We start from the raw sequence: 22,085 nt of genomic DNA on the forward strand, positions 1-22,085 counted from the left end.
TTCTTCAGGTGAATGTATTAAATTCCTGCTGTTTCTCTAGTTCTCTTTTTAGTGAATAAAACAAATTCCTGTTTCTGTTTGAAGATTATCTAACCTACTTATACACTCATTTCACTAATGAGTATGCACAAGGCAAGAGAGGAAAGGTGCACTCAACATTTGACCACACTTGTTATATCTTTTTTTTTTTTTTTAGATTGGAGGAAAATGTAATTGCAAAAGACATGTGTCTGGTAGACAATGCAATCAATGCCAAGAAGGATTCTATAATCTGCAAGAGTTCAATCCTGATGGCTGCAGCTCCTGTAGCTGTAATGCCTCTGGGACAGTTGATGGAGATACTACCTGTCACCAAAATTCAGGCCAATGCAAGTGCAAAGAAAATGTTATTGGTAAGTGTCAGGCAAGAATCTACATCCAGACATCTTTGCTTTTTCAAGACATAAAATGTTTGATGCCAAGATCATTTAAACGCAGATCAGACATGTAGTTTTCGTGAGAATTTCATTTCATGAGACAAATCTGATTTAGCAGCATATAATTACTGAGTACTCCTACCAAATTACAGTTTAAACTACGGTAAGTATAATCTGCTCTTCAGATTTTTCTGTATTTAGCAGAAATTTGTAGGTATCCCAACAATACCCATTTTGTGAGTAGTAAAATATAACATTATTTACTTAAGATTTATTTTGGACACCAGCATGTTTTTCAGTGAAACAAATCTAATGCACTTTTAGATAAATGTCTATGTCAGCTTCCAAAGGATAAATGGATATTTCCTCAAAATATTTTGTACTATAAACTTCCTTCCTTCCTTCCTTCCTTCCTTCCTCCCTCCCTCCCTCCCTCCCTCCTTCCTTCCTTCTTTCTTTCTTTCTTTTTCTCCTATGAAATGTAAAGGTGAACAGAAATCTATGTATGCTAGGATTTGTAATCATGGACCATGTAAATTTAATTTTTTAATTCATCCTCTGGGCTATTTATCATTTTTAACCATACATGCTTTTTTGTTTTCTATTCCCACAGGATTTTTCCAGAAATTAGATTTGATTATAGCAATTTATTATTTTTAACATATTTGAGGGGAGCCACAACTATGTAACAACAAAATTTATCAAGTTCCCAAAATATAAAGTGCATATAATGTGTTTTGAAATGTTGATAAATGGGAATAATATGCAAGAGTGGCTTTGTTTGTTTGTGTTTGATGAAAGGAATGATAACTCTACATCTCTCATACATGTGACTTTTTAAAAAACATCACACATAACATTAATATCCTTGCATAAGAATCTGTTTTGTTCTAGAAATAATCTCACACTTCCTGGAGAAAAAAAGTGTTAAAATACCAATAGACTTTTGTTTACCTGTAGGATTTTTGAATACTGGTTTAGGGTTTTGATTTTAATTTCACTAAAATTAAAACTAAATTTCACTAAAAGAATATTTTTTTCAGAACACTTGTGCAACTAATGTATAACCTGAAAAATGCAATAACAATACCTATTTGCCCAAAGATATTTGGGAGGGGGGGAAGGGAGGGGAATCTTTGTTTCTCTGCCATAAACTAGTTAAAATGTAATATGCATTTGCATGTATCAGTGGTGGGTTCTGGATCCCTTTGCAATCAGTACAGTGCAACGGAGCCAGGTGTCCACCACATGAATGTGCGCAGCATGCGCAAGTGTACTTACCACCCGTGACGCTCCACAACGCCTCTGCGATGCTCCAGCTACTTGGCAGAGCATCGCGCAAGCACCATATGCTCTGTGTCAATGCGCAGAAGCCCCCCAAAACTCAAATACCAGTAAGGAACACAGGCGGGCAGGTCCTCCCGAGCACCATACCGTAACGGTACCTGGGGCTCCCGGCAGGCACCGGTATGTCCGTACTGGGGCATATGGGTCATAACCCACCACTGGTACCCTCCTCCCACGATGCTTCAGCTGCTCGGCGGAGTGTTGTGCAGGTGCCGTATGCTCCATGCACGTGTGCCAATGCCCCAGTCGGGTCAAATACAGGTAAGGAAAGTGGGTGAGTGGGCTCTCCAGAGCTAGATGTATGTATGCATGTGTGCATGTGTGCATGTGTGCATGTGTGCATGTGTGCATGTTCAGTACACATAAATCTTAACATAACTTTATTTTGGGGGAGAAAAAAAGAATTTTCATATAATCTTCTAATTTCTAAGCAAAAGTATTAGATAGTACAATTTCAATCATTTCGTTGAATAGTTACTCAGATTTAATAATCACAATTATATACAATTTTTGAAAAGGCATTATTAAACAAGAGGATATATATATATATGTGTGTGTATGTATATATATATATATATATATATATATATATATATATATATATATATATATATACACACACACACACACACACACACATACATACATACATACATACATACATACATACCAGGGGTGGGTTTCAAAAATTGTTCGAACCACCTCTGTGGGCGTGGCCTCCTTTGTGGGAGTGGCTTGCCACCATGTGACCGGATGGGAGTGGCTTGCCGCCCATGTGACCGGATGGGAGTGGCCTGCCACCCATGTGACCTGGTGGGAGTGGCCAAGACGATGTTATTACTAGATATTACTAATTACTAGATATTATTAATATTACTAGATCATTATTAATGCATAGATAACTGTGGAACATTACACACCCACCCACACCCACAAACTATGACAGTGCTAGGAAAACACCAAAAAAATAAAAATCCCCCCCCTCCCCCAAAAGAAAGACTGCCAATGAAACCAGTTTTTTTTCCCTAAGCCTAAGAACAGGAAAGACAAAGTCACTGGAATAAAAACCATCACGGCAATGTGGAAAATTATAAAGGACAGGCACTCACAGAACCATCAACCACCTCAGAATTACCTAAACAAGTAAGGTGACCAGATTTTCAGATTGGTAAAGAGGGACACCATTGACCGGGGGGGGGGGAGCTAGGCCGCAGCAGTTACTGCCAGCCCGCGACCTCGCTAGGGACGTCTGGTCACCTTAATTATATACATCCTCTCTCTCTCTATCCATCCATCTGTCTGTCTATCTGCCTGCCTATCTAGTTATGGTATCCCTCTCCCTCTTTCCCCCTCTCTTTCTCCATCCATCTATCTGCTTGCCTACCTATCTCTCTCTCTTTCTCTCTATCCATCCGTCTATCTGCCTGCCTATCTGTCTATCTAGTTATGGTCTCTCTCTCTCTCTCCCTCCCTCATTATCATCTATCTCAGTGTTTCTCCACCTTTTTATAAAAATAATTTTTTAAATTTTTTTTGTTACATAGACGACACATACCCACAACAATAAAAACAAAACAAAACAAAAAGAAAAAAACCCATCATCACATATAGCATGTCGTTTGGTTACAAGTGTTTTAACATTTATCTTTCTTATACATTTATTATTTCATTTAATAGGTTATAATATACAGTTTGGGTTGCTTTGTTTACCATCCCTTCCTCCTGTTATAACACCACCTTATTTTCCCTTTCTTTTCTCCCTTCCTCCTTTCTCTACTTTCTTCCTTCCTGCTCTCCTTTCCCTTCCTTCTTCCTGTACCTTTCTCCTACTCCTGCTCTTCCTCATCCCCTTCCTACCCTCTCTCCTCCTCTTTCTCTCCTTTCCATCCTCCTCTCCTTACCTCTTTCTTTTCACCCTCCCTCCCTTCTCTACTTTCCTCCTTCTTCCTCTCCTTCCCCTTCCTTCTTCCCTTCCCTTTCTCCTACTCCTGCTCTTCCTCTTCCCCTTTCTACCCTCTCTCCCCCTCTTTCTCTCCTTTCCATCCTCCTCTCCTTACCTCTTTCTTCTTTCCCCCATCTTCCTTTCATTCTCTCCTCCTTTCTCCCTTTCTCCCAACTCCCTTTCTGGGAGTTGAAGTCCACACACTTTCAAGTCTCCAAGGTGGAGAAAGACTGATCTATCTAATTAATATAATTATTTCTCCCTCTCTTTTTCACTCTCTTTCCAGCGCACACACGCAAATGCATAGGGCAGCCCACCTCACACACAGGTAACTCCGGGCGGCTTGCGGGAAGAGGACAGCCTACCACTCACCCACGCGGGGGGGGGGCAGGATTTCGCCAAGAAAAGTTAACTTTCCTGCGAAAGGGGCCGGCAGCCTCTCAGCTCTTCCCGGCTGGGAAGACCTCCCCCCACTTCCACTCCTGCGACCCTCCTCCCGCCTCCTCAGAGCTTCAAGCAAGCTAACTGGGAAGGCTGGGGAAGAAGAAGAAACGGAGGCGCGAGGTCAGCGGTCCTTGGGGGCGCGGCGGAAGCCCTGCAAAAGCGCTCCTTTCCCGGCTCGGCTGCCGTTGCTGCTGCTCATGGCAGAAGGGGAAGAGGAGGAGGAGGAAGAGAAAGCGGTGGGGCGGTCCCTGCAGCCGCCGACGCGGGAAAGGTGCGCTTTGACAGGGCTCCCACAGCCCTGCTAAAGCGCCCCTTTCCCAGCTCGGCTGCCATTGCTGCTGCTCATGGCAGAAGGGGAAGAGGAGGAGGAGGAAGAGAAAGCGGTGGGGCGGTCCCTGCAGCCACCTACGCGGGAAAGGTGCACTTTGACAGGGCTTCCACAGCCCTGCTAAAGCGCCCATTTCCCGGCTCGGCTGCCGTTGCTGCTGCTCATGGCAGAAGGGGAAGAGGAGGAGGAGGAAGAGAAAGCGGTGGGGTGGTCCCTGCAGCCGCCGACGCGGGAAAGGTGCACTTTGACAGGGCTTCCACAGCCCTGCTAAAGCGCCCCTTTCCCAGCTCGGCTGCCGTTGCTGCTGCTCATGGCAGAAGGGGAAGAGGAGGAGGAGGAAGAGAAAGTGGCGGGGTGGTCCCTGCAGCCGCCAAGGCAGGAAAGGTGCGCTTTGACAGGGCTTCCTCTCCGGAGAGGCGTTTTTTAAAAAGAAAAACCCTGCAGGCACCCAGCGACAGGGGCTAGGAACCCGGAAGTTAATTACTTCCGGGTTCACTGACGAACCGGATCGCAAGAACCGGTGCGAACCGGGAGGAACCCACCCCTGATACATACATACATACATACATACATACATACATACATACATACATACATACATACATATATATATATATATATATATATATATATATATATATATAAGATTTTTTTAAAAAAATTGAGGGAGAATTTAAACATGCATGTTCCTGTAAAACTATTTTATGTATTTGTTATTAACCATTTGAATTTTGAAAACAGAAGTTAACGTTACCACAAATTTGCTAAAACCCTAAAAAGAAGGGTTGTATAAGAATACATTATCTTTAAGATGTTCTCATATATCTTTTTCCTATTTGATATACATATACATATATGTATACATCAGTGGTGGGTTTCAAAAATTTTTAGAACCTCTTCTATAGGTGTGGCCTGCTTTGTGGGAATGGCTTGCTGTCCATGTAACCAGGTAGGAGTGGCTTGCCAGCCATGTGACTGGGTCGGCATGGCCAACTTGTAAAATGTGGTGAAACTCACTTAACTATCTTGCTTAGCAACCAAAATGTTGGCTCAGAAACTCTGGCATTTGAAGCACACAAGTCTTAAAGCTGTCAAGTTACAAGACCCTTGCACCCCTAACCCTTTAGAAAAAAACCCCAGGGGTGTTCAAACTTGACAGCTTTAAGACTTGTGGACTTCAACTCCCAGAATTCTTCCTCCAGTCATGTTGGCTCAGAAACTCTGGCATTGAAGTGTGCAAGTCTTAAAGCTGTCAAGTTACAAGCTCCTTGCACCCCTAACCCTTTAGAAAAAAGCCCAGGGATGTTCAAACTTGACAGCTTTAAGACTTTAAGGTTTAGATAGAACTCTTAGAGGCGGTCAGGGCGATTGGTGAGCCAGCCAATCTGTGAGCAGTGGGCGGAGCAAGCGTGGTGCAGATGGGCAGGGGGTGGGAGCTGGAACCAGTTCTAAACAGCATGGTAGATTTGTGGAACTTCTTCTATAGAAGAGGTTAGAACTGGCAGGAACCCACCCTGGTATACATGTGAGTGTGTGCAAATTCTATATATAACACTGGACAAACTGAACAAAACTGTACATGGGTGGAGGTAGACAAAGGCATTTAAGATGCATTGGGTATTTGTATTCTTGAGGTTAATAATCTAGAACCAGGTCAAAATATATAGAAAGCATAAAACTTACAAATCATCTTGAAAATTAATAAGGATAAAATGACTGGTGCTTAATATATTACACTAATGTGTAATTGTATAACACATGCACAAAGATATATGGATATACATATATAAAGGACCTGGTGAAAATGTTTGCCTAATTTTGGGGTAAGATCTTTCTGTCACTGGAGTACAAACATGATAAGTTCTTATTTAACTACTTGCCCATTGTATTGCTTATCTATTCCATATAAAATTTATATTTGCCCCTTTGTTTGGGAAAGCAGTATACTATATAAAGCATTTCCTCCCATGAGGCAGGACATTAACTTCCATATTTAGTAAGTAAATATGTAAGCAATCTCATGTACCCACCATTGCTCCTTTTTTTAAACTAAAAAACAATTTGACAAAACATTGAAAGAGCCTACATGAAAGATGTGTATTTATTTTAAATAAACATGTGAATACTTTTAAAAATGCTGGTTGTTCAGTGCAAATAACCTTGCAGGCTGTTGTCACTATCAGTTTAAACAAGCTTCATAACAGAAAATGTAACTAAGAACTTCAGTGTTATAGAGTAGGCCCTATTCAAGTTAGCACAACTGTTAAATCTTACTAATGATCCTATCACTACTAAAATACATTAGCACCAATAATTTTATTAAAGTAGGTGATTTATCTAGAATAAAAAAGGGAGAAGAATGTGAATTAAATGCCAAGCGTGTTAACTCCCCTGTACTTGTTAACATTGAATGGGATGCCCTGTAGGCCTTTCCTAGTATCGTTAGCAATAGATTACCTGTCAGGAATATGTATGGCATATTCAAATAAGCACGGTGCATATTTTTAAAACTGATACGATATGAATCCATGTAGACCAATTTTAATAGTTCAAAATGAGTCATAATTCTTGTTAACAATACAGTTATTTTTAAAATTTGCAGCAATAGTGCTCTTTTTTATTTTCCTTATTGAAATTAAATGATATGCCTTAGGTGAGCCATTCATCACTGCTGAAATAACTTGCCTTCTATTGGAGTTCTCCACTTTTTGTCCATATCTAATATGTTCCCCACTGTTTGGGGATTTGTTTTCTCAACATACAATATTCTAAGTATAAATTTGTGTACCCATGCGGCTTTTTGAAAGACAGAAGATGTTTGTTAAAACAGAGATCTCCTGATTTATTTAATTTATCATGTGACACAAACAACCGAACAATCACAATTTCATTTTATTTTTTAAATAAAGAATTCAGAATTAAAACCATCATTTTAAAAAGAGGAGAAGCACTTCTCAATTTATTCCCTTCACTTCTAAATTAATAGACCGTACATTCCCTCAAGATTTTTTTTTAAATGCATAGTTTTCAAGGCAGCTTAAACTAACTTTCAAAAGAAAACTGATAGAGGCATATTACACTGTTTCGTGCTCCTTTTCTTTTTCTCCTTTTTTCTTCAAAATGAAAATGGCATGTGTGTGTATGTATGTCTGTGTGTAATATTATATATAAATATCTGAGATAATATGATTTGGTGCAACGTGGGAAGATCTAGACCAGTACAGTTACTGTTCAATGGTGGGTTACAGCCATTTTGCCCTGGTACAGGCGCACCAGTGCCTGCTGGGAGTACCAGGTACCGTTCCAGGACAGTGCTCCAGAGGGCCCACCTGCCCACCCGCCATCCTTACCTGTATTTGACCCAACCAGTCCATTTGCACATGACCACGGATCATAGGGCGCCTGCGCGACTCTATGCCAAGCAGTTGGAGCATCGCCAGTGGTGGATATACATGCGTGCGCAGTGTGCGTGCACATGATGGACTCCTGGTCCCATTGCACCGTACTTGTTGCGACAGGATCCAGAATACACCACTGTTTCCTCCAGCCTTCCTGTCCTCTACCATCCTCTGTAGTCCATTTAAGCTCACGCCTACTGCTTTGGTGACTCCAGCCAGCCACCTTATTCTTATAGTAGAGTACCTGTGTTTATAAACCTATCACTCTCAAAAAGGAAGATTTTCATAGGATTTAGGATCTCAACTTCCCTAGATCTATCTTTCTACCTATAGTGTATCTTACTAATCCTTCTCTCTTCAGTTTGTTCTCCTTTTAAAATGTAAACTAGGAAATGATGTTATGCTGAGAGTGATCATTCTAATGCCCACCCATCATAAGGCACATATTGAAATACCAAAAACATGCCTTTTTGGCTTCAAATGTATTATGGAAACAGAATAAATTAGTGACAAGAAAAGGAGGCCCTTAGTGATTTGAAGAGCGGTCCACTTCTGCATCTATTTTTATTTATAATAATTTATTATTTTGAAGTTGATTAATATTGTAAATAGTTACTTTTATCCTTACATATTGTCTCTTTTAAATATATTTTAAAATATTTTTATTAAAAAGAATTGGAATTCAAATTACAGTTGAAATAGATAGGACAGAAGGGTTTGTTTTTGTAAACTTTAGAAGCTCTATAATATAGGGTCTCCTGCTTGAACAGGGGTCAGACTAGAAGATATCCAAGGTCCCTTCCAACTCTATTATTATTATTCTATTCTATATGATTCACTGTGTGCAGACAAGTTGAGATTACTGAAGACTCTGTTTCTAAAGTATGTACTCTATGACTACACATGGCATTTACAACTCAGTTGCTTTCCATTCATTTAAGGTAATATCGGTTAGTCATCATTGATCCCAACTCTAGTAGCAAATCTAGGGCTTATTCACTGGTGCCTCTCCTTCGGATTTTACTGTATTTTATGGATAAATAGGACATGTTACATTGTGTTGTGTTGTGTTATGTCAGCGGTTCTCAACCTTCCTAATGCCGCGACCCTTTAATACAGTTCCTCATGTTATAATGACTCCCAACCAATGCTCCGTCATGCCAAAACTCCGCCCCTCGGCTCTGATTGGCTTGGAACCCAATAACCGGAACCCAATTTCTCCCACCTTCCCCCTCCCCCACATATAGACTCCCTTTTTTACATTTGCATTTCTCATCCTGCTTCCCTGCGTGTGTATTTATGAGTTTGTGCACGTGCACATGTGTGCGGGCGCACGCGAGAGCAACACAGCATGCTTTAGAGTCTAAAGAGTTTAAGAGTTCCGATGGTCTTAAGCGACCCCCATGAAAAGGGCGTTCAATTCCCCAAAGGGGTCACTACCCACAGGTTGAGAACCGTTATGTTATGTTACAGCTTGTAGCTGAATTTGATGCTGTAAATTGTGTTTAGTTAGGTTTTTCCACAGAGCTTTCCATCAAGGAAGCATGTAATTGAAAAAGTTGTCCTAGATGTCTTATTCTTTCTTCCCTTTGTTCTTCCATTTGAAGGTTGCTAGATTGTGATGTACAACCTCTTCGTGTTCTGTTCAGCTTCAATTGCAACATCATATATTTATGTTATTTTATTACTATTTTGAATATTCCCCCCCCCTCTTTTTAGGTCTCATATGTGATCAATGCAAGTCTGGATATAAAGTCATCCAGAATATTAAGCAAGATGGGTGCGAGCCTTGCCTGTGTAACATCCATGGTTCCATGAACGATTTGTGTAATCCTTCCACTGGACAGTGCACTTGTAAGGAAGGGGTTAAAGGAGTTCATTGTGATACCTGCATTGATGGCTTTTATTGGATAGATGCTTTTGGCTGTAAACCTTGCAGTTGTCAGACAGCAGGATCAGTTTCTGATGTATTGTGCGATCCCAAAACAGGACAGTGTATTTGCAAGCCTAACTTTGGTGGAAGACAATGTGATGATTGCTTAAATGGGTATTATAAAGAATGGCAAAACAATGCTTCGTTCTGTATGCCATGTAACTGTGATAAGTCCGGCTCTGTAAATGGCTCTTTAGTCTGTGACAAATTGACAGGACAGTGTCCTTGCAAATCTGGTGTCACAGCTCATCAGTGCAATCAGTGCAAACCTTATATGTATAACCTTACTGCTCAAAATATTCTTGGCTGCATGCCTTGTGACTGTGATCCTCTAGGGACACTTCCAGGAACAGCATGTGACCAAACCAGTGGACAATGTATTTGCCAGCCTCACCGCCAGGGAAGAAGGTGTGAAAAGTGTAAGCCAGGTAAGAAAAAGATGAACAAAAACATCATTATGTTTTGTCAATCCCTATTAAGATTGTGTAAAATCAAACCTTGCAAGCTATATTGTATGTAAAATATTTACTTCCTGCCTAATCTTTTTTATAGGAAATCCTTAATAATCATGTTGGATGTATCCATTCACAACAGGAGGAACTAATATAAACATATGTTAGTTTGAATCAGAGGTTATTATATCAAAAGAATGTACTTAAGTTAGCAATACTGGCTGGACAAGACTAATCAGCATATCTTTTGCTGGCAAATTATTGGTATTTTATACCATTTATACCATGTATAAACAATATGTAATAACCTTATTGTTATTTCAGTTCCACAATAGTCCTTGTCAGAATCAAATCCCAAGGACTTCACAATTAAGTGACTGATTCCTTGCCATCTTCACCTAAGTGATCAATAAATAATTCTTAGCTAGAATAATTTTTCCCTAACCTGACCCTTCATGTGTTCTAGTAGTGCACCTATTCTCACTGTAATTGAATCCATCCACCTTGCTGCTATTTGCTGTGTTATCTTTTCTTCCACCAGAATGACAGGTTGGGAACATATCATCCTGGACAAGATCTATCTATATGGCTATGTGGCTATTAAGGTTCAACATTGACTTCATTCCTAATCAAATGTTGCTAAAATACTTAACAGTTGTAGATGGTATATATAACAATATACTGTAAATATAGATTGCTATCTTGATTAAATTACTTATTAGCTGAATCTGAATATCATTTGTTCCAAAACTGTAGATTTCATGAAGATTTGTCAGGTATGATGTAAGAAAATATAAAATATTTTCATTTAGAGGTTGGTAAATGCATAATAAAAATACTGGCTATATAACTATGCATAGATGACATTTATAGAAAGTGTTTTTGTAATAAAATCATACATATGACTTGTTTTAATTTCTACTTAGTTCCAATTTTCTTTTAGTACATTGATTCTCTCCCTCCAAGATGAACTGCTGGATTTTATCCTATTTCCTTATAAATATTTTAGCAATATGAAATAGATAGAAGACGTATGAAAGAACAGAGACAATAAACTTGATGTTCACTTCAAGTTTATTGGACTAAATTGGACTAAATTGCCCAATGAGCCCCTGGATCAGGAGAAGGTTTGTAGTTTGTAGTTATTGTAGTTATACAAGGCAGCCAAGAAACATTTGCCCATTTTAGCCATTAAAAATACTGTTATGTTTATTGTTTATAGTCGTTCCAGATGCTTTAAAGCAGTGCATTTTAAACTTTTCAAGACCACCCAACACACAACCATTCAATACACACACACACACACACACACACACACACACACACACACACACACACATATATATATATATATATATATATATATATATATATATATATATATATATAACATATTTGAATATTTCTTTAAGGAAACGGAAAATTAAATTCATATTGCAAACTCCCTGTCATTTTCTTTAACATTAAGCCATCTGTTATGATCCTTAATGAAATGTATGAGTGTGGGTGACAGCTTATTTCATCATAAAATTCATTAAAGTCTTAGCACCACCAAGATAACATATAGCCTATTTCAATATTAGTCTTGATGGTAGAAAATGTAGAAAAAACCCTATCATAAAAATACTTGAAAGTAAAAGAAAAAATAGTATGACAAACCTTATATTGGCTCATTTTTTAATTTTTAATTTATTTTTATTCTGCCTTAATTATTTTTAATAAATAACTCAAGATGATGAACATACAGTAGTTAATATTCCTTTATCCTCAGAACCACAACCTTGTGCTATGGATTGTGCTGAGAGTATGATTGGCTCAAGGTCATACAGGTGGTTTTCATGCCTAAGGAGAAATTAAATCTCACATTTCCTAATTTCTAGCCTAGTGTCTTAACTATTACACCAAATATGATGAAACCAGGGGTGAAATCCTCTTACGTTTGCTACCAGTTCTCAATTTCTGACTTAACAACTTATGATTGAAATTCCAGGCTTCATTGTGATCGTAAGTCAAGGACTACCAGTATGTACTACAAAACCTATCTTTGAAAACGTATGAAAGTCTGTACATTATGTATAAAATGTTATACTTATGGTTTGTGGATTGGTAATATAATGAGACTTAACCAAGTGAGGATCCAAAAACTGAGAAACTGAAATTGTAAGATACTTTCATACTGCATTGTGCTCCAAATCCATCAACATTTAAAAAAGGGGAAAAAGATTTATAGAAAATTGACTTCTCAGTTTCAGTAAATGTAAGAGATCCTGTACTTTTTAATTCCAATTTAACCTTATATTTTCCATTCCTTTAGAATTTCTTTTCTAGTTTGGGACACATCTATGACAATACATATTTTACACTGTTTTCTTCTTTATTAGGTTTTTATATTTCTGCACATAGTGAGAGCAGCTGCCTTCCTTGTTTGTGCCACCCAAGTGGCTCGGTCAGCAATATTTGTGACACTCTCACTGGCCTGTGTGTTTGCCATGATTCTTCTGTATCTGGGATGAAATGTGATCTCTGCAGTGACAACTATTTTGGATTCAACTCAGAAACTGGGAAGTAAGTTTTTATTGCAAAGCTAAGCCAATTGGAGTTATGATTCATATAGGTCAGGGACATCAAACTCAAGGCCCAGAGGTCAGATTTGGCCCGCAGTGTACTTAGATCTGGCCCGCAGGACCACCCTGGAAACAGCAAAGGACCAGCCTGTGGTGCTTCTGTCAGTGAAAACAGGCTCCCGAGCTCCGTTTTTTGGCTGCCACAGCCTCCTGCAACCCTCTGCCAATGAACTGACAGAGGGTTGCAGGAGGTTGTGGCAGCTGAAAACAGAGCCTGTTTTCGCTGGCAGAGTGTTCAGGCCACCACAGGTGCTCCCGACAGGAATGACATTGAGCTGGCCACACTGACCCTGGCCCTCCAAGGTCAAATACAACCCTGATGTGGTCCTCAATGAAATCGAGTTTGACATCCCTGATATAGGTGTTGAAAAGAATGGAAGTACTTTGAGGAAGCAGGAAAGGAAATGTTACAGAAAATTCAGTTTCTAGTTCCTTTTTATCAGTATTCTGGACAGTTTATTAATAGGTGAATTCAAAGTTTTAATAATACATTTGAATTGATCTCGAAAATGGCAGTGGATTTTGACACATATATATATATTCTGAGGTTTTCGCGGGTGTTAGTATGTAGGTCTCTAGTTATTCGGCTTTTCTCCCGCGTAGAATTGGAGATGTCTTGGCGACATTTACTCCTGGAAACACCAAGCCTGAAGTAGCCTGAAGTAGCCTGAAGATGACGAATGAGACTTCGTCAAAACGTCGCCAAGACATCTCCAATTCTATGCGGGAGAAAACCCGAATAACTAGAGACATATATATATATAAAATTAAGCTAATGACCATAAGTTGAGGACTACCTATAAACTGCCCTCTCTGATAAATAAAATGTTACTGTTCCTAATCCAGCAGAAGCATGGGAGAAACATTTTTTTATACTTCTGCAACAATCTTCTAGACTTCTGTATAGATCCACCACCAGGGATCAGTCCCACCAGGGACTAGAAAGGGAGCCCTTTGTGGGGCAGTCTGAGATGGCCAATAGGGAGATGGTCCTATTCCCCAGCGTTACCTTAATACAAAGTGCTATATGTTGAATGAGTAGAGGAACATTTTGTCTCTCAAATTGTAGTCAAGTATTGAAAGTAATTTAATATAATATATCAACATGCTGAAATATACTTGGGCATCATATACAGGGCGGGGCATAACATTTTCCTAGGGGGTCACAGCAACACTTGTAATAACAACACAAATAATTCATACACCATTTGAAAGCCCATCAAAAACTGAGTTTATTTGCATGATTTAATAGTCAGTATGACCACCATTAGCCCTTCGAACAGCATTCAAACGAGGTGGATAAGAACACAACAAATCTTCAAACAGTTCCGTTCGATTTTCCAGATTTTTCAACACAGTTTCCAAATTCATTCTCAAAGTTTCAACCGAATATCGATTTTGACCTTGCTCCTGAATCATCAGAGCTTCCACTTCATCCTTAATTATGGCCCCAATGTTCTCTGCCGGATTGAGATCTGGCGAATTTCCCGGCCAGACGTCATTGCCCCAAAATTCGACATTGTTTTCCTTTAACAATTGCTGAGTCGCATTTGCACGCATGCAAGGAGCTTTGTCATGAAGAAAGACAGCCTCACCAACCACCAAGACATTGTCTGGATCACTGAGAAATGGAATGACATTCTCCAATAAAATTTTCTCACGGAAATAACTGCCATCCCAGGATTCCCCTTTATCCTTCAAAACCCAATGCAGTTTCTTGGCTGTGAAAATGACGAAAATCCCGATGCAAGTCGGATTGCGAACGATTTGTCGATATCGTTCATGTTTGGCGATGTCGTCGACGTCTTTAGCCCAAATTCGATCGTTCTGGAAATTCGGTTTTCGAATGGCATAAACGAAGAATTCGTCAGATGGCGCCAAATGAAGAAAATCTTCCTCGGTCCATTCAGACAACCAATCGCACAACCAAAGCCGATCTTGAACGTGTGTTTGAGTTTTCAATGGTTTGCAAATGACGTGGAATGGCTTCAAACCTTCTCATTCTCGATATCGGCCGATTGTCCTTTGATCAACTCGTTTTCCACGAATTTGAAGGATTTCTTGGGCCACTTTTCGGTTTCCTTTTCGTTGTTTGCGACTGCCAGTTGCAATGATGGCTTTGCTTTCTTGGGACAGTTGCAGAGGACGCCCTTCTCCAAATTTTGTGAAACATTCTTGGGCTGTTTTGTTCCAATTATCAGTAACCCAATCCGGATGACGTTTCAATTTGTTTGCAATCCATTTTCGATTGATAAACGTCGCTCCAGCATCGCGAGCCTCTCGAAAGGCAATGCATTTTATTCTGTCAATGATCCTTTGTTCTTCCGAATCGAATTTTCCAGCCATTCTTAAAGCAAATTTAACATTTAATAGCTCATTCAATTCAGTTTTTTATGGGCTTTAAAATGAGGTGTCGCGGAAGTTGTAAACTGCTGTCGATCTTGCTGTGACCCCCTAGGAAAAGGTTATGCCCCGCCCTGTACAATAGGAGATTAGTAGTTTGGTCTGCTTTGCAATGGTTCATATAAGGGTTGCTGAAGTAATGTTTTTTAAAGTACATTATGTCATTTCAACTTGTGTTCTTTTTCTGGTTTAAATTATTCTGATGAGCTAATAATACTGGGAGAAAGTATTTTCTAATTTCACTGGCTGAGATATATTAAACCCCTTCAACTAGAATAAAAGCTAAGTAATAAGTATGTGAAGAAAACATAAACTATAAAATATTGTAATGTGATTGTATATCACATCACACTTTCAATTTTATATATTTTTCAAAAACTATAACATTATGTATTGTTATGTTCAGAGATTAAGCAAACTCTGTTTGAAAGAGGATTTAGCTTGACTTTCTACAGATGAAAGAATTTAATACAGTTCTGGGAAAAATACTCTTTCTGTGAGAGACTGTGAAAGAAAAGTAATGACAGTGATGTAGTTTTCAAGAAAGAAAGTATATTTTTATTATTATTTAGTCCCAAAGGGATATTATTCCATAAAACAAATTTGCAGCTTATTTTGCTGCTTTAGCTTTTATCAGCCTTTTAACGGGTGTTGAACTCAGGAGATCACACAATAAGAGTTACTAAAAAAAAACAACCAACAATAACTCCTCAAAAAATAAATCAGTTGCAGTTGTGATGCAGTTACTAAAATAGTAATAGTAAGACTTATAAAACTGTTTAAAATAGTCAGTCACAACTGCCAGTTGTACATGATCTATTTTATGTAAATATATTGAGATAATTTTTACACATTTAATAAGTTTCTCTAAGGAGATTTCTCTTTTTGTTTTTGTTTTCTCAAAAAGAAAGACATGCTGCAGGAAAATAATTATACAATTAAATTATATTTAATTGTATAAAATGTTCACATAGCTTGTTCTGTTCATGTAAAATACTACTGGGGTTCTTTAAGGTGGCTTACAATAATGAAATCAGAATAAAACATTTACAAATCTAACATAAAATCAGTTATTAAAATTCATAGTTTGAATTTTGATACTGAAAAGCATCTAACTTTAGAAAAATAAAAGCACTAAAGGGATTGCTTGAATATATGAATATGCCTTTAAAGATTCCTAAAACTGTCTATGCTAGAGCTCAAAAAATTGTCAGATAGCAACTTGTTCCATATTTAAATTAGATAATGAAGAATAGGGACTCTTACCACCTCTCAAAGGATGCGAAATAAAAGGGGCCTGTTTCTTAACATTAAAATAGGACTGATGTAGATGAAAGCATCTCTTCAAGTAGCATGACCCTAAGTATTTAAGGCATTTGACCCTCTTCTATGCATGGCTACTAAAAACTCGTGGCAAAGTTTCTCACAATGGTAAATTAGGAAAGGATGAAAGTAGAATGTGCCTCCTATAATATCCATAGCATAGCTCAGGGTGAAACAAATCATTGCCTTCCAATTTTTTTTCCTTTTCTAATTAAAAACTTGAAAACTTTGAAGGTTTTGATTTGTCATCAACTTGGTGTCAACTCTTAGTGACCACATAGATTGTTTTTTCTCTCTCAACAATGGTCTATCCTTAAACTTGCCCTTCAGGTCTTCCCTTGTCATCCATTGTCACTAGAATTGGATCAATCCATCTTGTTACAGTCATCCTCTTCTCCTTCATTCCATATTTCCCAGCCTTAGAACCTTCTCCAGAAATCTAGTTCTTCACATAATTTATTTGAAATAGATAGTTTTTATAATGGTCATCTGCTCTTCAAGTGAAAACTCTGGTGCATTTGTTTGATGATCCATTGGTTTGTTTTCTTGGCCATCCATGATATTCTCTTTTTCGACATAAAGTTCATGAGGTTTCTCGTGAATACAATGAAGTGTTTCCATTTTTAAGCACAACTTGATATGTTTGACTATTTCTATAATTAGTGATGCACATATTGGCTTCTTTTTGATGTTCTTTGACTTTCTCAATTTTCTAGTATGTATCAGCAACAATAATGCCTCCTATTCTTCAGCCTTTGCAAAACCAACTTGAACATCTAGCTCCTCTTTTTCCGTATGTTCTTATCTGTATTTTTTTTCCATTTTTCCATTGTAGTTTACCATTGTCTTCTTCCACTGGGTATGAAATAATTCCTTTGATCATTTGCCTCTAGATATAATCCTCCTATATTACTGCTGGCCAGTAAAGGATCCAACCTTAGTTTATCTGGACAGTTGGAATAACTTTCAAGCCTTGGGTATTCCTGCTAGAAATATATTTTTGGCATATTGGATGTTCTGTGAGCATTTCTCTCAGGGACACTCAAATACACCCTCCCCTCATCACAAGGAGGCAATAAATATCAAATATCATAACAACTAGCAAATCATTTTTAACTACAGTTTTCCTGCCCTGGGATCTATTTAGTAGTCCTGTTTATCAAGAGTTGTTTGCATCCTTTAATATAGCACAGACATGGGCATTTTTTCTGCCTCCAGGAATTGATGGTAGCATGGAGGTGTGACAATGTCACTAGAGGGAATATGGCAAAATATCTTCTTTTGGAATGGTAGTGTGGGGGGGGGGGAGATATATTAGAAGTATGAAGTAAACTGAGCAAAGGCTTCACAGATGTGTTTGCATTTATTTCATTTTTAAAAAACAAAAAATTGTGTCACCGATTGTGTTGTTGGTTTGCCACTGAATTTCATCATTGCACCCTTGGGGCCATGAGTGGCTCATCCCTGACTTACCAAAAATTCTCATTCAGTCAAAAGCATCTGAGTCCCCCCCCACCCCAACATTATGCATTGCTATCATCCATACCATTCGGTTCCAGAAGATATTGCAATCTGTAACAGCAGAGTTATGAGTGGAACAGAAGGTACTTATGGGTGGTTTGGGAGCACTTGTGAAAATTAAATGCTCCAACTTGTGCAAGAGGAAATGCTTTTGTTAACTTTATTGGCTATAGTCCAAAGTTATTAAGTATTACAGAAGTTGCCATATTATTAAAACGTGAAGTAAAACATCTACCCAATAGGGGCGGTCTTCTGTAGATTTAAATTTGATATCTGTTGTGCTAACCTAAATAATGAAATAATCAGATGAGCAACTGCTACTTTTCAGTAGTCTCAGAGCAAGTTTATTTTCTTTCACTGACTGCATAAAATGCTATGCTTTTGTAAGGAATAATGGAGCAGGGTTATTGGAAAGTTAGAGGAAGGGTTTGTACTGGAGTACAGTACACAGAGGAAGGATTAAAGGATTCTATGCTTGTATAAACTCAACAAAAACATTGGGTTTTCTGACTGGGCCTCTTGCAGAATATTTCAGCAAAGACACTTGGCTGGAATTTATATAGAAATGAGCCTGTTAAAGTGTTTATTTCTGATTCAACATGCCTAGAATTCATCTGTTTAGTCTAATTTATCTTCCTTTATGTATAACTTTACATTTTTTTTCCAATTTCCCTTGTAAACTATAACCCACCTTGGTCTTGAAATATTAATTTTCAGGTCAATAGAATTATCTAACATTTATAGCAAATCACTCAGGTTCCTGGCCAATAACCTGGCTTATGTAGCAAAGTTAGTAACACATACATTTTATATTCCCAGCATGTATACTTCTAAAATCACCACAACCATTATACATTTAATATGTAAATACATTTAACCGCCAAGGGGAGATTTTACATCTTTGATTACTGATTTTTAACACCACATTTAGTCAGATAAAATATTGTACATATGAACTGAGCTCAGAAAGCAACTAGTAATCACTGTAGCTGTTTCAATGCAAGGGCAATATGATGTATAAAGTCTTATAGAGTTTGGGACTAGAACATTTGAACAACTGTTTATGTCTATATAGCCTATTCTGCGGTCTTTAACTTTTGCAAATCTACCACAGACACATTAAGATCAGTGGTTAAATGAAAAATAAGTACAGTAGTCTAAATTTGGGGTGCAACTCTTTATTTAAATATAGTTATGTTTTTCCCTACCAAAGTTCAATTTCTTAAGTTACTGTATATACTCGAGTATAAGCCTAGTTTTTCAGCCCACTTTTTGGGCTGAAAAAAGCCGCCTCGGCTTATACTCGAGTCAGTGAAAAATTTGCCCGAAATGGAGGAGAAAAAGGGGCGGGGCCATGCCGCTGGGTGACACTCGTGAATGGCCCAGTGCCCCTGTGAGTTTCCCCTCCCTCTGTGTCAGTTTGCCGCGCAGCGCGCACCGCACCATCCCCCCTCCTCACGTTCTAATGTAATGCAGGGCTGTCTTACGATTCCCCTTCCTCCCCCTCCTGCCGCTCTGCAATGATGTCCCACCTCCTCCTTGTTATGGCAAGCAGCCACATAGCGATGTCCCACCTCCTCTGGTACAGTGATCCAATGATAGGAATCACTGTGCCGTGTGTCATAGGAGGCGGGACATCGCTCCCGCGGCTGCACGGGACATCATCATCACAGCGGGACATCAGCATCATGAGGTGAGTGAAGTATTTCATTGAATACACCGCTAGTTTACTGTTTTTCTTTGAAATAAATATTCAAAAACATTATTGGTATCTATTTTTATTTTTGAAATTTACCGGTAGCTGCTGCATTTCCCACCCTAGGCTTATACTCGAGTCAATAACTTTTCCAGTTTTTTTTGTGGTAAAATTAGGTGCCTCGGCTTATATTCGGGTCGGCCTATACTCGAGTATATACGGTATTCATTTGTGATACTAATTATGTTAGTTAAAAGAAGCTAGTGAATTAAGCCCTACTGTGTCTAACTGAACTGTTAATGTGTTTTCATTATTTTCATGATTTGTTTTTGTTTATAGATGTCAGCATTGTAATTGTCATCCTGCTGGAGCTATTAATTGGACTTGTCATCCCATTACTGGACAATGTATGTGTAAACAATTTGCAGCTGGCTTAAAATGTGACAACTGTGTTCCCAATGCTAGCAATTTGGATGTCCACAACCTATTTGGCTGCAGTAAAAGTGAGCGATTATTGATTTGCATTTTTTTTTAGATGAACGTGTATTATTAGTTTAATTATTGTTATAACAACATAATTATAATTCTAAAAAATGATATTGCTCATAATAAAATGAATTAATCCCCCAATATTAATATCTTTGAAGGTACATTTTGGAATTTGAAATTCCATATATAACATTTGGAACCCTCTTGTATCTAGAGATGTTAGAGAACTTTTGTCCGGTCTCCACTCCTATTTATTTTATTTTTATGGATTCCCAATTTACAGCAATGACTCTATGCACTAAGCAATTGGTTAAAACCAACTCACTTTGTTAAAATAAGTGAAGACAAAAACCAATTGAATACCTGCAATGTAGGAACTATGTTGAGAAATAGAGGGAAGAGCTTCAAACAAGAAAACAGTCAAATAAAAAAAAATGAGTCCAAGGCAAAAAATACCATTTGAGAAAATATCTTGGACTTAACCCTCTCTAATTCCTATGAAGATAAAAGAAGGGAGGGGAGAATCTTATTGTATTGAGATTTGCAAGACCAATGTCAGCCCTTCAAGATAGACTAGACTAGACTAGGAAACCAAATCTGTGATTGCTAATGCTACTTCTACTACAGGTTTACAGGATTAAAGTTTTGTCCTGGAACCTGTGAAGTTTTGGATGGGAAAAACTACGGTTAAACTGAATCCTAGTAAGACAGATGTACTATTTGTGCATCAGAGTCTATAGTCCTACTCTGGAAGGGGTGAGCTACCACCGAAAAAGGAGGTCTACCACTAGGGAAACTTCCTGGATTTTTGGATCCTGCTCAATAGCATGTAGAAGTCTTAGACAGGGGCCTTTGGCTGAGCTTTAGATAGTGCACCAGTTGTGGCTCTCTCTGCGATGTGAGGAACTTATTATAATGTGTCAGGCTCTTATCTTCTCCCATTCACACTACCAAATGAGGTTGCCTTCAGAGATAAACAGAAGCTCCCAAGGAATACAAGGAATCATCCCTCACTAATTTTATTGTACCAGGAGAAGCACATAGTTATTTTCCATCTCAGAAGTTAAGAGTGTTGAAGCCCAGAAATGTTCCTTTTCTGTGTTAGGGATATTATTCTGCAATGCCTCCCATTAGAAGTTCAATTACCTCTGACATTAAATACCTTCCAGAATAAGCTGCACGTGGGATTCTTCCAGAGAGCATACAGGGTGTTTTTTGCTTTTGTTTTGTTTTCTAAACTGTTGAGAGTAGTATTAATTTGACAAATAAATAAAATATAAATATGCTATTTGAGTATATTTTGAAAATACACTAAGACATATTGGAGAGAAAAAAAGACATGGATATGATTTCCAATTATTTAAAAGTACTTTCACAACATACTTCCGGATGGTTCATGCATTGCCATGACTCTATTCATGCTTACCAAAAATGTTTTATTGAGTTCAATGGGGATACCTCTGAATATAAATGTTACAAGTGCCAAGAACTTAGCAGTCACTAATTAAAAAGAATGGCAGTTGGACTTACCTGAACTGCATGTTTCGACGAGAAGTGTGGGAGGAGTAACCATGAGGAGTAACCATGGGTATTAACCAAGCCTTCTTGCCTATTGGAGACTGAGGAAATCTTTGGAAGCCACACCTCCTGCTGTTCCTGTGGCTACCCAGATTAAACGATGGACTGTAACGGCATCTGAAAGGAAGGAAAAAGAAACAGCCAACACAAATTCTTCCTAGCCGTTGCTTGAACCTGGACGTGCTCAGCCC

General features: G+C 38.4%; 1 protein-coding gene across 1 annotated transcript in view; it reads left to right on the plus strand.

Annotated features, from left to right (window-relative positions):
* USH2A (usherin) overlaps positions 1-22,085 on the plus strand; it is a 517,131-nt gene that overhangs the window by 89,623 nt on the left and 405,423 nt on the right. Inside the window, 4 exon segments of the mRNA XM_032216063.1 lie at positions 197-392; positions 9,595-10,236; positions 12,642-12,825; positions 20,167-20,330. Of these exon segments, the coding sequence (XP_032071954.1) occupies positions 197-392; positions 9,595-10,236; positions 12,642-12,825; positions 20,167-20,330 (1,186 nt within the window).

This window comes from Thamnophis elegans, chromosome 4 (assembly GCF_009769535.1).
Source record: "Thamnophis elegans isolate rThaEle1 chromosome 4, rThaEle1.pri, whole genome shotgun sequence".
Lineage (NCBI taxonomy): Eukaryota > Metazoa > Chordata > Lepidosauria > Squamata > Colubridae > Thamnophis > Thamnophis elegans.